Here is a 16974-nt window from a genome sequence, read left to right as displayed (position 1 = left end):
ATTGAAACTATAGGAATTAAAGTGAAATTTTAATCAAATTACAAGGATGAAAAGTGTAATTAATATAAAATATGTTGACATAAATTACAAGAATTTTACCATAAAGAAAATTTAACTTTTTTAAAAGTTACCAAACACAGGGAATAAACAGAGTTAAACTTTTAACCTCCTAATTAAGTGTTAAAATTCTAACCAGCAAACTAATCCCATTGATTCTCCTTATATTATTTTGATTTATTATTATTTTTCATTCAGTTTATTAAAAAATAAATGGAGGAAATAAAAATTTTAAAAAATTAAGTAAATTTAATTATTTATTTGGTTGTGTTAGTAATATATGAGATAAAAATGAAATTATTTGTCAAAAAGTCTTTCTTTTTTTTTCCCCCTTTAACAAACATAACATCAAGGTTTATTTTTTCATTTTACATTGTTTTGCTTTAATAAACCTCAAAGGGTATGTGATACAAAGCTGCAAGACCTTGGGGTTGGCAGTCATGTTGAGGTTGGAAAATAAGCATTGCATGTAACCCACAAGAAACATCCTCTGACAGTTTCTTTCAGTTAGAAACATCCAAAAGAGATGTTCATCATCAAGTTTGAAAACTTCGTATATTTTTGAGTAAAACTTTTGTAAAGAAAAATGTTGAGTAGTTGTTGAGATTGAATTGGTGTACTATCTAAGAGGACAGAAGAGTAGACTCCCTTAAAAAACACCAAAAAGGTCGTTTCACATTTTCAGAAAATGTTTTGCACAAAAATGAAGACAATTGGTGTTTTCAAATTTTTATTATTTTTAGTTTTTATTCCTGAAAACACCAAAAATGAAAATGAAAAAGATAAAACAATACCAACCAACGTTAAGAGATCAAGATCATAAATTACAGTCCATTTTTTTCTCCAAGAGAGAGAGAAATTCATAGTAGCCAGATTACTAATACAAGGTGAAAGACATTATGTCAGATTTTCACAAAAGGTTGAGAAGATCTAGCAAAAGTATTTTCCTTTATACAAGAAGCATTATAAACAATATCACCACCCGAAGTTTATTGAGAGGACTGTTGAGCACACCATTGAAAGATTCAATCATCTTTGCATATTCGGTTGTTTTCTTATTTATCTACAGCGGAGAAAATGCTCAACAAACGGGGCAACGGCCTTTTCCTAAACAAACTTCCTCTAGGATTTCTATGACATTATCGAATGAACGCCTTTCAGAAGGGTCTTTGCTACAGCAATCCTCTATCAACCTGCAAAAAATCACCAAACAGCTACACATTGAGAAAATGTGACGAAAGAAGGCATGTCTGACCTCTTTAAATGGAGAATGCCTGCTGTTTGAGATTGAACATGCAATAGTATAACAAGAAGCATGATTTATTTCACATCTAGTGGATAAAAGCTCATATGATTGTTTAATTTCTAACATTGATATGGTTGTTTAATTTCTTTTCTTTTCTTTTCTTTTTTCGGGTCAATAGAACAAAAAAACAGAAGTATCATCTAAGAAGTAGGACTCAAATTTCCTTGTGTCAAATATTTGGGGCCAACAATACGAATAATGGGCTCATTACAGGCTGTACTAGTCACACACAATCAACCATGGTTATGGTGTGTTTGGTTGGGGGATTGGAGGGATTTGGAAAAGGAAAGGGAAAAGGTGTGTGAAACTAGATGAAATATAGGCATGTTTTATTCACATTTCACCTACATTTTCCATTTCCCTTTCCAAATCTCTCCCCAAATTCCCCAACCAAACACAGCATTAATGTGAGTCCTTGAACCTTATTATTACTACAGTGTAATTGACCAAACAATAGACCAATTTTTACTTCATCACAGCATTGAGTACTAATAATGAAGAGGTTGTGAAGGAATTGGATAAAGACAAATTGAATATTTTGGGATTTAATGATTTATTTTGGCATTATTTTAAATTTATTGAGTTTTATTGCTTACTTGGGCTTTTTATTATTGTAGCTTTTTTTTTTGGTAACTTTAATTAGGTTTTCCTAGATGCCTATAAATAGCCTTATATGTAATAGGTTTTGGATACTATGATTCGAGTATTGAACTGGGACTACTCCCCATGAGCTTCTCTTTCCTTCTCTTCTGTTTCTAATTCTTCTCTCTTCTTTTCTTCTTCTTTTCTCGTGCTTGTGCTGCATCAACTAATTCATATAATTAAAAAGATATGGCAAATCAATCTCTGTCGCAGTTTACCATCTCTCTCCAATGAATGAATGCATACAGTTAAAATATATGAACATGTTAAAATGCCAAGAAGTTTTTGTGCTTTTAGATGCTTCTTAAGTCTTCACTTATTATGAACATGCAAATTCAACTAATCTAGTATCTTTCAAAGAAAAATATAACATAAACAAGATGAAAGAGTTCACTTACTGTTGGATTCTTCCAGGACACCGGCTCACACTGAACTTTGGTTCAAAATCAATGGACATCAGATGAATGAAGTCAAAGTTCTCATTGGTAAAGTGCCTTCCCTCTAGCATCTGTACAACATTTGTTTTACAAATGTAAATAGAAATTACATATAATCAAACATAATTATATCTAAGATAAATAAAATTAAATATGCTCCTTCTTTTCAATAAGAAGCGAGAGAAACAGTAAACAATCTTACAAAATATTGCCCCTCCAGTATGAATAATGGCAAGAGTAACATCATTTCTATTAAATATATTGTCCTATGTACTTAATTGGAAAGTGTTGGGTGTTTTTTGTATTCATGGGTTAGAGAGATGCTTGAACCCAGGTTCCCAATGCCATACCCAATGAAATTTCATGTGAAGAACATTTTCTAAAGGGAATTAGCACCATTGGGGGCTTCAACATAAGTCCATAATTAAAATTTACTACATTTGTAATGCATTTGGTCATCCGTCTGAATGGTTTGTTATTTTGTTGAACTTCCAAATGTGATGCATGACAACATATTATGTATCGGACATCGACCATGAAGTTGATATGCATGAAACTCTAAGCTATATTTATGACTTTTCAAGCACCCTCACTTGTTTTCTACTTTTTCATATTCCTAAAATACACCTCGTTTTCTACTACTATTTTAAAAGTGCGAGCACCCTCACTTGTTTTTTACTTTTTTATATTTTCAAAATACCCCTCACTTGTTTTCAACTTTTTCATATTTTCAAAATACCCTTCTCAACACGTTGTCCCTGAAAAGGCAACATATAGCAACAACTACAGGCACCATGTAGCCAAAGGCATTAAGACTTCTTAATTTTTGTGAATGGTTGCTTTACGGTTATAAAACTTCATATAATAATAATATTCGAAACTCCTAAAAAATTCTCTAATTTAATCCATAATGATGTGGCATAATTGATGCTAATATATGTTAATTTTTAATTTGTCACACACTTAATTAGAGTAGTAGATATAGTATCTAATTGTCTTGCCACATTGTTGTAACTGAATTGTAGATATAAAATTGTGGATCTCCAGCATTTTTCATATAATAGTACATAATTTTATGGTTGAGTTCTTTAAAAATTCAAATCTAAATTCAACTATAAACTTGATAGATTTTGATAGGCTGGTAAGGCTCACCACAAGTTCTTATTTAATGATCTAAATTGTTCATTTTGTTGTATGACCCTCCGTGTAAATTTTATCATGATTGTCTAAAAAAAAGAGTTTATTTTTAAAAATATATTTGCCGTCTATTTTTTTAGAAACACGTGATAAAATAAAAATGTTATGCTTATCAGATCAGTCTAATTTTTTCTATGAATAATATACACTGAGGGTTCTACAAAATGAACAGTTTGAATCATCGAAACAAAATTTTTGGTGAGCCCCACGAGACCATCAAGTTCTCTCAAATTTAAACTCAATCCTAATTTTAAAAGTTAAAAATTAGTATTTTTTATATAAACCGAATAGTCAGGCTCTTACAAATCATTACAAAATTAAATTGAACAGACACATCTATTCATTGAGAGACACTTTATCTTCTATACAAGGTGTAAGTTTTTTGCTATTTTTCACATATACAATTTTTACTTACGTTTATTGTACAAGAGAGAATCCAACTACTTTTTGATAACACACATTTGTATTTGTCACGAGGACTTCTACAAACTCAAAATTTTTACTAGAAAATACATGCGTGGTTGAGATTTATTTTAGAAGTAGGACCCATCATTTAAGAATTAAATCTAGATCATTCATCAGGATTCTCGATAAATTCTGGGTTTAAGTTTCTTCTTTCTTACAATTTCTACTTGGTTATTCATCGCTCAAATCACATTTGTACATCATTCATTTACTTTATATCAGTGGTTTTATAGCTTTCTAATACCGAACCTCTTACTTTTCTCATCTACTACAAAATACTGTTTTGTGTTTGGTTGATAAATCTACATAGTTTATAAATTCACTATGAAACACTATTTTTCTAATGTCTATTTCCTTTATATTATCATAAAGTTTTCCATTTCAAAAATATAATTACAAATACCACATGCAACGCCCGTGTATACCACCACTAGTAAAATGAAAAGGATGAGTATAAAAAACAAACAATGTCATATTAAATAACTTAACGTACTATATACCTGATGAAATATGAATCCAAATGAACGGATATCCTTGTTTGTGTCATTTGGTGAACTGTTATTTCTTTGGCCTGTGAAACAAAACAGAGATCACTAGATGAAGTTGTAATCTTAGAAGGACAAACTTCACAATAGACTGAAGCAATGGCAACATACGACTCTCTTGATTTGGGTGTATCCGCTCATACAGCATTTGGACCCAGTATTCACCAATCTTTAAGTGGCCACCTTCATCATGCAACAAGTTTCTGCATCCCAACGAACAAAAGTCTGGACAACCTCAATTCTTTTGGAAAAATAAATGCCTTAAAGGAATGACAGGAGTGTAACCACTTATGAGGAGAAACAACTATTTGCTTATAAAACTAGTTGAATGTACTTTTCAACTTAAATTAGTTTGATTTAAAATCAAATGATAGGGGGAAAAGGTGCCCAATCTAGAAAGGAAAAAAAAATGGAACTTTTCTATCGACATTGCAGTCTTATAAACAATATGCTTCAAGTGTAAAGTGTTTCCTCTCACGGATACATATTTGGAGTCAAGCAAGATCATTTCCATTTGGACAAAACCATTGTACATCTTCCACATTTGAATTCAATGGATCTAGTTTCCAGATAGATATCTAGCTAGTAGGGAAAGTAGTGAAACAAAAGACAAATTATTAATATTCTATAGAACGGTATAAAATGGGTAAAACAAACAATCTTCAGATAATCTCAATCAGATATATAATGAAATGGAGGTTACCTGGGATCCAGGTGATTGTGAACTATGGGAAAGGGCTTATGCTGATGAAGGTAATTCATTCCCCTGTAAATTGATTAAAGAATCTGAGGCTAATTAACATTTAAAATGGAAAGATATGCCAAAACAAGCATAAGGAATATGAATCAGCAAAGTGATGTTGGAATGAGAATTAGAATCCCATGATTCATGGATCATTGGATTGTAATTCTCATTCCATCAATTTGCTTCTTAACAATTTGAGTTCAAAGGAAGAAAAGCACAATACCTAGCAATGTCAAGTGCATAGCGCAGAGCAGTTGGCAGGTCAAGGCGAGTTTTTTTGGTCAAAATATCATCCAAGTTCCCCTTGAATAGCAGATAGAGAAAAATAGCAAAAATACATTAATGATCAAAATCAGCTTCATTGTGCAACCTGAAACTTACATAAAGAAAAAGGAAAGGAAAAAAACATGGATTGCGTTTGGTAGAGTTTTAGAATTATGATTTGAGAATAGAGTTGTATCTTAAGTTTATAAGTTTTGGAATTATGATTTGAAAAGTGAAAATTTGTGTAGTTATGAGTTTTGAAAAGATTTTTGAATTGGGTTTTGAATTAAGGTTTAAATTTTTAATGTAACATATGAATTGAGAAAATTTGTTTGGTTATGAGTTTTGAAAAGAGTTTTCAAAACTTAATTCAAAAAGTTATACTCCCTCCGTCCCAAAATATTAGTCCCTTATTCCATTTTTCATTGTCCCAAAATATTAGTCCCTCTTCAAAAATCAAGTACAAAAATAATATAAATTTCCTATTTTACCCTTCTTTTAAATTAATAAACAACATAAAAAGTACAATTATGCATTGATATTCCCAAAAAATGTACTATCAAAAGGATAATTTTGGAAAATCAACTTTTTTCAAATGCAATAATTGTACTACCAAAAAAAGTTAGATTCCCCAAAAGGGACCATTATTTTGGGACGGAGGGAGTAACTCATAACCAAATGCACAACTCAAAACTCTATTTCAAATTCTATTCAAAACTCATAACCAAACTCTTTTTAACATTCAATTCAAAAAAATAAGTAGTCATTTTGGTGTAAAAAAAATAAATTCTATATTTAAAAAATATCAAAAACAAATATAATATTTTTTTTTCCAAACAACAGGTGGCGATTGACAATTGCAAAAAAAAAATGATAATAATAATAATTACACTGTTCCAATCAACCGGCCGGACGTCCGAGAGGATGACCGGGTAAACACAAAATTCAAAAACTCCCCTGCTTTTTAGAATGTTGCCAAAAAAAAAAATGATAATAATAATAATTACACTATTCCAGTCAACCGGCCGGACGTCCGAGAGGATGACCGGGTAAACACAAAATTCAAAAACTCCCCTGCTTTTCAGAATGGAGAAGACGAAAGAGAGAGCTATGCCAAATGTGAAAGAGAAATATGTTTTAAAATGTGTGGTGGAATTACATTTTCAAAACTCTATCCAAACAGAGGGTGCAAATGGAGGGGTGAAATTATGATTTGAGAGCTTCACCAAACACAGCCATGGATTTCCCGAACTGTGAGGAGAGAAATCATTAGATTTTTTTGGTTTGTAAATAGAGAAACAAACGATACTCTTGGAATTTATTCAAATTATTCAGCAATATCAAACAAAATACGATCGATAAAAAATTTAAAAAATAAATAATCAAGCATGCAAACCTTCAAACCTCTAAAGATTTCTAAAGTTCATCCAACAACTATAAACATAGAGTCAAACGAAGTGCATTCTAATATTCGTTCTCGACATTAATTCTGTTTCACTTTCTAGTTTGTCAAAAATCAAGACTTCAATAAGAACAATAGATATGAAATCCGTTATGTTTACCCATGTTGTAGAAAATTTTTAAATGCAAAATATTTCAAGAAGTAAAAGGAGAATTCATAAAAAAAAATTATAAAAATTAAAAACAAAGTGAAGATAGGGAGAAAAAGAAGAAGAAGAGAAAATAGACAAAAAAAAATATCTCTATGTTTAATTCTGTAAATCAACCACAGAAATGACAAGGCTTCTGGTTCAAAAATAAACAATTTATATATTTCACAAATATTTGACATATATCAATGACAATTCAAATATATATAGGACAATACAGTACAGTAATAAGTACTTACTTTTGACAAATACTCTGTAATGAGGATCATCTCTTCACCTTGCACAATTGAACCAAGAAACTGCAAAATATTTGGATGTCGAAGTTCCCTTAAAAGAGTATTATCTGTAGCAGACAGCACCCTGTAATTAAGTGCAAAAGCAAATGGTCATCAGTGCCTCAAATAGCAACACAAAAGCCATTGACTCATATGGATTCATTAATTGGAAGACAAGGAAAAGTATAAGAAGACAAACATTTTTACAGGATGGTATATGTGTCGTTTGATTATTGTTTTGACAACCCATGTTCCACGCCACTTGACCTTTTCAGACGCGCCAAATGCACCCTGAGAAGTAACACAAACACAAACATTGTCCCAGTATAAAATCACATTTAGAAAGTAATAGGGAATAAATTTGGCAGGAAACATATGAAGATAACAATTCACAATATATGAATTTTCAGTTGACAATACTGTTCAAGGAACAACATAGACTCAATACATTTAGATGCCTTAGATTTATATATTCATAATGTGTTAAGTGTCATACATATTCATATGTTTGAGTCATAGAATGCCAAATCCCCTTAGTGCATAAAATTTTTCAGATAAGCTGATATTGAAGCAGATAAATGGAGAAATACTCAATCTACTCATCAAGGACTCATGAAAAACATATGTAAAAAGAAAAATAACAAAAAACAAACAAAACTTCTTGATTCAGTTAGATTTCATGAACTAAATATTACGTTTCTAACTGATATGCACTGCAAGATGCACAGATCGGGTGTCATGATGTTGCATGTCCCGTTGCGTTTTATCTAACAGTCTGCACAAGTACATGTTCATGGCGTTTTATAACAGTTCCATAGTGTTGAATGTGCCTATTGGCTCTTTGCAAGAACTTTTTCAGTACTTTGAGAATTAACAACGTCTGCATTTTTATGCATCCACTGTTGGGAAACCAAGAGAAGAACAGCTTCTGCATTTTAATATTAATTTGGGGAAGAATACACTACTCACTGAGGCTCCAATTGTGAAAAAATGGCATCATTCCTTTTGTGTGGCAGCAAAAAACAAATCTTAAATCACTTACATTTGCTGCAGTTTGTGTATTGACACATGGAATTTTCTCCAATTGAAGCCATATCAAAGAACATAGAGTATTTTAGTCTGCTAAAGCCATATTAAACAATAATCATAATGAGCTGTTTAATTATTTAACATAACTAGGCAACTACCAACCTACCCTCTCTTATATGTATTACCTGTTTGATTATTGAGGATTGCTGCAAATTCAACTCAGATATATCAATGTTCACTTCATTTGAATCTTCTTCATTACGAACTGTCTGAAAAACAAATGAAGCACAAGTAACTAAACAGTGAAATTTGTATGGCATAATTTGTTTCAAATGAAAATTCAGCCAGCTTGAAGGTGAAGTATACCCTTCCTAACATTATAGAGAAGGATGTTGATCGAAATGCAACTTTTAGAGCATTTCAGAGTTCAGTCATTTATTTGTGTGACCTGTTTAAATTTTCTTCATTATGAAACGCAACTTTTAGAACATTTCCTACATTGGATGAATTTGAAAGACATGCCACACTATTTAAACAAGCATTGCCTACTGATCTTGGAGAAACATCTCTAGATAAAAGAAGAGTACTTTGCAGATTGCAAGGGTTAATAATTTGAAAGGGAAATATGAACTCAGGAGAATAATACCCATTGGGGACTTGAACATTGATCAAGAGGAAAGAGTAATAACAAAAGAATGCAAAGAATTATTTGGCTTACATATGAATGAGGTAAGGCCTTGTATTTATAATGAAACAATATTACAAAATAGGAAATGAACAAAATAGGGAACAAGCAATATAGGAAATGAAGATAAAAAAGGTATTAAATTTGTGATTGACACAATCACAGATTTTATACACGCTACCATAATTACAATATCACTCTTTCCTAATTCCAACACTACCATAATTATAATATCACAATTCCTAATTCCAACACTCCCCCTCAAGCTAGTGTGAAGATATTCAATAAACGTAACTTGCCGATAGACAACTGGAGTAATGTTGGGCCTACAGACTTGGTGAACATATATGTTAACTGCTGAGAGAAGAGACAAATGATGGTCTCACAATACCAATCCGAACCTTCTCTCGAATGAAATGTATATCAACGTCTATATGCTTAGTATGCTCATGCAGGACAGAATCAGAAGACAACATAATAGCAGAATTGTTGTCACAAAGTAAAGAAGCGGGAGCAGTCTCCTCAAATCCTAACTCTGCCAAAATAGAACACAACCATAGAATTTCAAAAGTGTCTTGTGTCATAGCCCTATACTTAGCTTCTTCAGAAGACCTAGAAACAGCTGCTTCTTACTTTTCCATGATATAAGATGATCGCCATAGAAAGTACAGAAGCCAAAAGTAGAACGCCTATCCGTTCTAGATCCTGCATAATCAGCATCAATAAAACAAGAGAGTCCAGATTAAGAATCAGCTGTGAAGAACAATCCCAAGCCAGGAGAGGTCTTCAAATATCTCAAGATGTGATGAACCACATCAAGATATTCTGTACGAGATGCATACATGAATTGGCCAACTACACTAACCGCAAATGTCAAGTCAGGTCTAGTATTGGTCAGCTAGATGAGACGCCCAACAAGACATTGATACATACTTGGATCCTCTAGTAATTCGCTGGACTCTGATGTGAGCTTGACATTGGGATCCATAGGAGTAGAAGCAGGTTTACACCCCAACATAACAGTATCCTTAAGTAAGTCAAGAGTGTACTTCTTTTGAGATAAGGAAATCCCCTGCTATGAGCGAGCCGCCTCAATCCCTAGAAAATACTTGAGATTTCCCAAATCCTTAATATCAAAGGTGTGTCCCAAATCCCATTTTACTTGATCAATGCCTATAAAGTCATCACCAATGAGAATAATATCATCCACATACACCAAGAAGACTATACACTGACTTGCAGAATTACGACGGATGAAGCAAGTATGGTCTGAATGGCACTGAACAAAGCCATAGAGATGATGACTGAGCTGAAACGACCAAACCAAGCTCGCTGAGACTGCTTTAAGTCATACAAACACTTGCGCAGTCGACATACTTGTCCCGAATACTCCCCCGCAACTCAAAAACTAGGAAGAGGGGCCATATAAATTGTCTCAAGAAAATCCCCATGCTGAAAGGCATTCTTGACATCAAGCTGATAAAGGGGCCAAGAATGGGATGTTGCAAGAGAGATGAGTAGACGAACAGATGTAATCTTGGCAACCAGTGCAAAGGTAGCACCAAAATCCTTGCCAGGAACTTGAGTGAAGCCCTTGGCCACTAAGCGGGTCTTATAACGATCAACGGAGCCATTAGGTAGGTACTTAATAGCAAAGACCCATTTGCAACCCATGGTACTCTCACCAGAAGGTAAAGAAACCAAATCCCAAGTATGATTCTGTTCTAAAGCCGTCATTTCAGTCTGCATTGCCGCCACCCATTATGGATTCTGAAGGGCCTCTGACACAGACCAAGGAATAGACTCGAACTCAAGCTTGCCAAGAAAAGAATGATATGAATTAAAAACCCTGTCATATGAGAGATACTGAGAAATGGGATGATTAGTACTACACAGATAACCCTAACGATTGGGGGGATGGCGATCCCGAGAAAGATTACGGCGAGGAAGGGAAGGAGAGGTATGGAAAGGGGAAGAATTACCTGACCCAAGATCCGGAGAGATGGCAGGAGGGGGTTGAGCATGAGGGTGGCGAGAGTATACCTGCAAGGAAATGGGAGACGGAGGCGAAGGTGGAGAATGAAAGGGGGAGCAATCTCATCCGCAACCGCATCCAAAATGGGGACCGGGCGAACACTTTGAGTAGCTGAAGGGGAAACCTGCAACGGGGGGTTAGGACTTAAAAAAAAGAAGATCCTCACAAAAAGCAATATCCAGAATATAGTGAAAATGACGAGACACAGGATCAAAACATCTATACCCCTTAGACTTGGAAAAATACCCCAAAAAGACACAACAAATAGACTTGTCATCTAATTTAGTGCGAGTGGGACGCCGGTCCTTAACAAAACATGTACACCCAAAAACACTAGGCAAAAGAGGAAAAATGGTAGCATTAGACATAAGAATATGGAATGGAGTAAGGCCATGTAACACACGACTAGGAGTCCGATCAATGAGATAGACAGCAGTAAGAATAGCCATGTGCCAATAAGACTTGGGCACACTCATACCACAAAGAAAACAACGCACGACAGACATAATATGATGGTTTTTACGTTCAATCACACCATTTTATTCAGGGGTCCGAGGACATGTAAGTTGTTGAAGAATACCCGTTCGATTAAGGTGAGAACGAAACTCATTGGAGATGTATTCCCCACCATAATCAGAGCGGATGTTCCTAACAATGGTACGAAATTGTGTTTTAATCATTTGCAAAAACTGAACAAAGATGGGAAACACATCAGACTTGCGGCGAAGTAAATAGACCCAAGTGCACCTAGTGTGATCATCAATAAAAGTCACATAATAACGATGGCCCAAAAAAGCAGGAACAGGAGAAGGACTCCAAACATCAGAATGAATAAGGTCAAAAGCACTAGGGGCACGTGTCATATGTGGTATGTAACTAGTACGAATATGTTTAGACAACTCACAAGTAACACAATGAAATTTAGAATCCTTGCAAGCTTTATTTAATAACGGAAAAAGTTGACATAAATATTGAAAGTTAACATGACCCATACGGGCGTGCCATAACTTTAAAGTTTGAACAGAAAAAACACAAGATATAGAAGCAGGCAAAATAGACGCCTGAAAACTGGCTACTGGCAAAGAAGGTTGGTCTGGTGGATCCCTAAAGTAGTATAGCCTATCGCGCTCATATCCCCTGCCAAAAATCCTCTTTGAACTCAGGTCCTGGAAAAGGCACGAAGAATGTAAAAAGATGATGGTGCAATTAAAGGTTTTGGCAAGACGACTAACAGATAAGAGATTATAAGCAAACTTGGGAACATGCAACACAGAAGATAAAGTGATATCAGGGGATAAAGACACAACACCCTTATGTTGGACAGAAGAGCAAGAACCATTAGCAAGACATATAGATTGGGCAACAATGGTGGGTGTAGGAGAGGAAAGAAAAGAAAACTCACCAATCATATGATCATTAGTCCCAGAATCTAGAATCCATGAAGGATTAGCAGACCGAACATGGAAAGCAGTAGAAGTACTTGTAGCAAGGGTGGCAGCAGAGGATGATGGACCACGAGAACCAGCGATGAGAGACCCAAGTTGGGCCTGAAGCTAACCAATTTGAGTCTGTAACTACTGTAGATTAGGGACATTAGGAGGCTCAGAAGCAGGAGTAACTTTCACCAAAGCAACAGTGCGAGCAGAGCCAGAACTACGTGTAACGGGACCACAAGGTCGGGAAGGGCGTTGCCTTAACTTAGGATGAAGTTTAAAGCAACGAGCTTTGACATGTCCAGGCACACCACAATGATGACAAGTAACAGAACCGGTGGAACTTCGAGAACCAAAACTCGTAGCAAGAGCCATCTGATCTACTAAAACTGGAGGTACTGAAGGAACACTAGGCTGAACCAATCGCCGGCGATTCTCATCACTGTCAATAGTGGCAAAAGCCTCATAAAGAGATGGCATGGGTGATGTGTTGAGAATCTGAATGTAAAGAGATTCAAATTCAGAGTTTAAACCCATGAGAAACTGATAAGTGTTCTGTCGGGCAAGCCTCTGGGACACGAGAGAGGCGGCTTCTGGTGGAAGGTCAGTCAAAGGCTCATATTGAGCAAGTTCCTCCCAACGAGCCTGAAGATAGCCAAAGAATTCAGCTACAGAAAGACCAAGAAAGGATTGAGAGGCTCGGGCTATATCTCGGTAAAGCTCAAAGACACATGCATCATTGTGAGCATGAGCGTACATCTGGGACAATGCCTGCCACAAACTCAGAACTATATTGCAATAAAGGAACATATGATAAATTCAATCTTCCATGGAATTGAACATCCATCCCAATATAGTGCAGTTATCGATATCGCATTGAGCACATGTAGGTTCTGTCGCAGCTGGCGGGGTAATAGTAGATAAAAGCCAATGGGTCTTTCCCTTTCCTCCAAGGTAGAGTTTAAAGGAACGGGTCCAAGCAGCAAAATTTTTCCCATTCAACACCACACTCGTAATAAGATGAACAAGAGTGTGATGGGAATGAGAAAAATCAGTACTTGGAATAGGCACAAGTTTGATGGAGACCGCAATAGATACCTCAGTAGGAATGGGAGAAGATAAGTTATCCATGGGGAGATAATGATGGCTGAAATAGACAACAACACAGTCCGAGTAAACAACCAGAAAAGCCCAAAAAAACTCAACAGCTAAAGTGCTTAAAGTATCAGCACTACACCTTGTAAAAGGGAGAAAAAGGGTTCAAATCACCCTAAAGAGGGTATCGAACCGATCTAGGCAAGGGGAAGACCTAGTCGAAGTGCTCTAGGCCAGGATGAGACCTGGTTGGTAGCAGCAAGGCCCTCAGCAAGTGTAATATAGTCCTGCCGAGGGGTATAAGAGGGTGGGTAAGTGGTTTCGGGTGGTCTAAGAGTGTGGGGTTAGGCTGTCGGGTGGTCTAGGGTTTTTGTGTTTTGGCTCTAATACCAAAACGAATGAAAAGAATTATTTGGCTTACTTATGAATGAGGTAGAGCTTTGTATTTATAATGAAACAATATTACAAAATAGGAAACGAACAAAATAGGAAACAAACAAAATAGGAAATGAAGATAAAAAAAAGATATTAAATCTGTGATTGACACAATCATAGATTTTATACACACTACCATAATTACAATATCACTCTTTCCTAATTCCAACACTACCATAATTATAATATCACTATTTCCTAATTCTAACAACAACTTCAACATTAACAACTTTGCTCAATCTATTGCTTGAATCTTATAAAAGACAACAGCAGTATGTTTAAATAATTCAATTACCATCCGCTTATTATCCATCAAATCCTTCCCTCCATTGACTTCCAAGATTCTGCATATATCTCGATGTCCATAGAGCCTTGCATCTGTTAGTGGCTTGATATTAACAATCAAAAGAAAGCATCAATGACCATCAACATCAGAGTAGATACGCCAGTAAACAATTATAAGTGTGTGGATAAAAAATACATCTTTACCTTTATAAAATTTGATGTTTGACACAAAGGTGTTACTAGATTTAAATAACAGAAAGAAAGCAGTCACCTATAATACTTGTAAGGTCAAAAGATGCATGGTGTATGCTTATTTTGAACCATACAGAAACATGGTTAAGCTGGTTCAAATTGTATTGGTCCCGAACAGGAATGATTCAAAAATATATTTATTTTTAATTTTCATCACCAACTTGTCATAAATAAAAAATAAAAAAACAAGTCCCAACTCAAGTCCATGAGAAGTTCTTTAGTGGGTCCGACCTGCGGCTGTGTGCCCACCTCATAGCAAGGGGACACATAATTATTTTGTCTAAAAAATAGGAGAAAAAGTGGAAGAAAGTAGTTACATGGCCCTATACGACTGGAAAGCTACACCACGTAGATATAGGTTGGACCTACTAGATAAGTTTTTCTACTCCACATATTCCATTAGTTTTCTGGTTATTCCAGAATATCCCGAATATTACAAATAATTCTTGCATTTATGTTTCCAAATATACCAACTAGCCAACTAGCTACTTAATAAGAATTCATGTTTTGAATCACTTTTATTACTAAAAAAATTGTCTTAAATTGTAATTGTTAATGAGATATGTCAAAACAAAATCTAGCTCACATTGTTAGGAATCGCATAACACCAAGGAATCAATGAGACACGAAAAAGAACTATAAATCACATGTACACACATAAAATTTTACTGGCTCACTCCAAAACTAGGGTTGTGGTTGGTGTGGTTTCACTATGAATAGAGAAAGTTGCAAAAACAATATACAAGTCAAAAGTGCAGGAATACCAAAATAGGATTACTCCAAAATTCAGGTCGAGTGGTCTGCTAAAACCTTTTATTGTTATTGGAAAAGTTGATTAAAATCTTTTAAAAAAGTAGTTTTTTGGAGTCAATTGTTACGCTTTTTTTAATCCAAAACAAACAACTTTAAATTGTTGACTTGCTAGCTAAAAAGCAGATAAAAAAGCACAAACCAAACCACAATTTTAGGGCTCGTTTGGGAATTGACCTTTTTAGTGGATTTTGAATTATTTACAAAAATAAAAAAGAAAAAAAAAGGTGCCAAAAATGCAAAAAAGAATGATTTCACTTCGGGAAGAGCGGATGGAAAGAGGAGGCATTGCTCTATCTGCTTCTTCCCTTTCCCAGGAATGAACAATTGGATTAAAAAATATATTTTATATATATATATATTCTTATTTGACAACTTGTGGCGGCTTTTTCACTAAAACCCATCGTTCCCAAACAAGCCTTAATATCCACTCCACACAAAACACAAATTTGCAAATCCTTTCCTCTTAACAATTCAAGCACCCTATAACCATGTCATCAACCAAGAATTCAAAGGCATTGATAAAACAAACTCACAAAACCATGAACTTAGAATTTGAACTAGATAGATACTCACAGTTCGCTGCCAGCGATCTTTGAGGTTAACATCGGCCTTGTATTGCAAAAGAAGCTCGACAATGGATGCGTGTCCCTCGCTTGCGGCGAGATGAAGAGCAGTTCGCTGATCGTAGTCCTGCACATTGGGACATATACCTTCTCTCAACATCTGATTCAGTCCAACTCTGTCCCCTCTCGATGCAAAGCTCAAAAAATTCCCGATCAATTGCATGTCTAACTTGCCCGAAGAGTCTTGGCGGCGCATTTGGATCGACATCATGATTCTCCCTCTCTCAGCAAATAAGCTTAAATGAGCATCAAATCAAAGATTCAGAGAAGATTGATTGATTTAGCGAGCGAGGGAATCAGAGCATGAAACCCTAATTATGTATTACATTATATGTATGTATATATGTCTCTGTAGTACTTGTGCAAGGGGACGATTTTTGGTGGGAAATGGGGCGGTTAAGTCCATGCGGGAGCTGTTTTGATTTTAACGACTAGATTTTTGTTTGTTTTGTTGCACATTGCTATTGCCAGGATGATAGTGGCTTTCGCCGTGTCCTGCTACAAGTTTTTATTGCCCCGATTAGTAGAGGTAGCGGTGATCGTGGAGCGAGTTGGGTTGGGGACATTTTATTCGTTACTTATTTAAAATTTGATAGATTGAAAAAATTAATTTGTATTTGTCTATCAGTTTGATAGATGTGGATTAAATTAGTCATGTGGGTTAGCAGATGGATGCAATCGGCTCATGTGGGTTAGCAGATGGATGCAATCGGTTTGATGATTTGAACTTTATAAATTTTGAATGT

The 16974-nt window shown here is 35.1% G+C and overlaps 1 protein-coding gene across 1 annotated transcript; it reads right to left on the bottom strand.

Annotated features, from left to right (window-relative positions):
- Positions 1-825: 825 nt before the first annotated feature.
- On the bottom strand, positions 826-16708 carry LOC114315159 (serine/threonine-protein kinase 12). Its single transcript, XM_082868556.1, has 11 exons — positions 16179-16708; positions 14551-14643; positions 8758-8841; positions 7743-7834; positions 7508-7628; positions 5618-5697; positions 5353-5415; positions 4761-4852; positions 4605-4675; positions 2404-2513; positions 826-1250 (listed from the first exon to the last, which is right to left on the bottom strand). Exons 1-11 carry the CDS (start codon positions 16437-16439, stop codon positions 1139-1141), a joined length of 1179 nt encoding a protein of 392 aa, XP_082724682.1. The 5' UTR covers positions 16440-16708; the 3' UTR covers positions 826-1138.
- Positions 16709-16974: the final 266 nt, after the last annotated feature.

This window comes from Camellia sinensis, chromosome 1 (genome assembly GCF_055761805.1).
Source record: "Camellia sinensis isolate YWXY chromosome 1, ASM5576180v1, whole genome shotgun sequence".
In the NCBI taxonomy this organism is placed as follows: domain Eukaryota; kingdom Viridiplantae; phylum Streptophyta; class Magnoliopsida; order Ericales; family Theaceae; genus Camellia; species Camellia sinensis.
The sequence above is the reverse complement of the archived record's forward strand: the minus strand, read 5'-3'. Positions and strand labels throughout refer to the sequence as shown.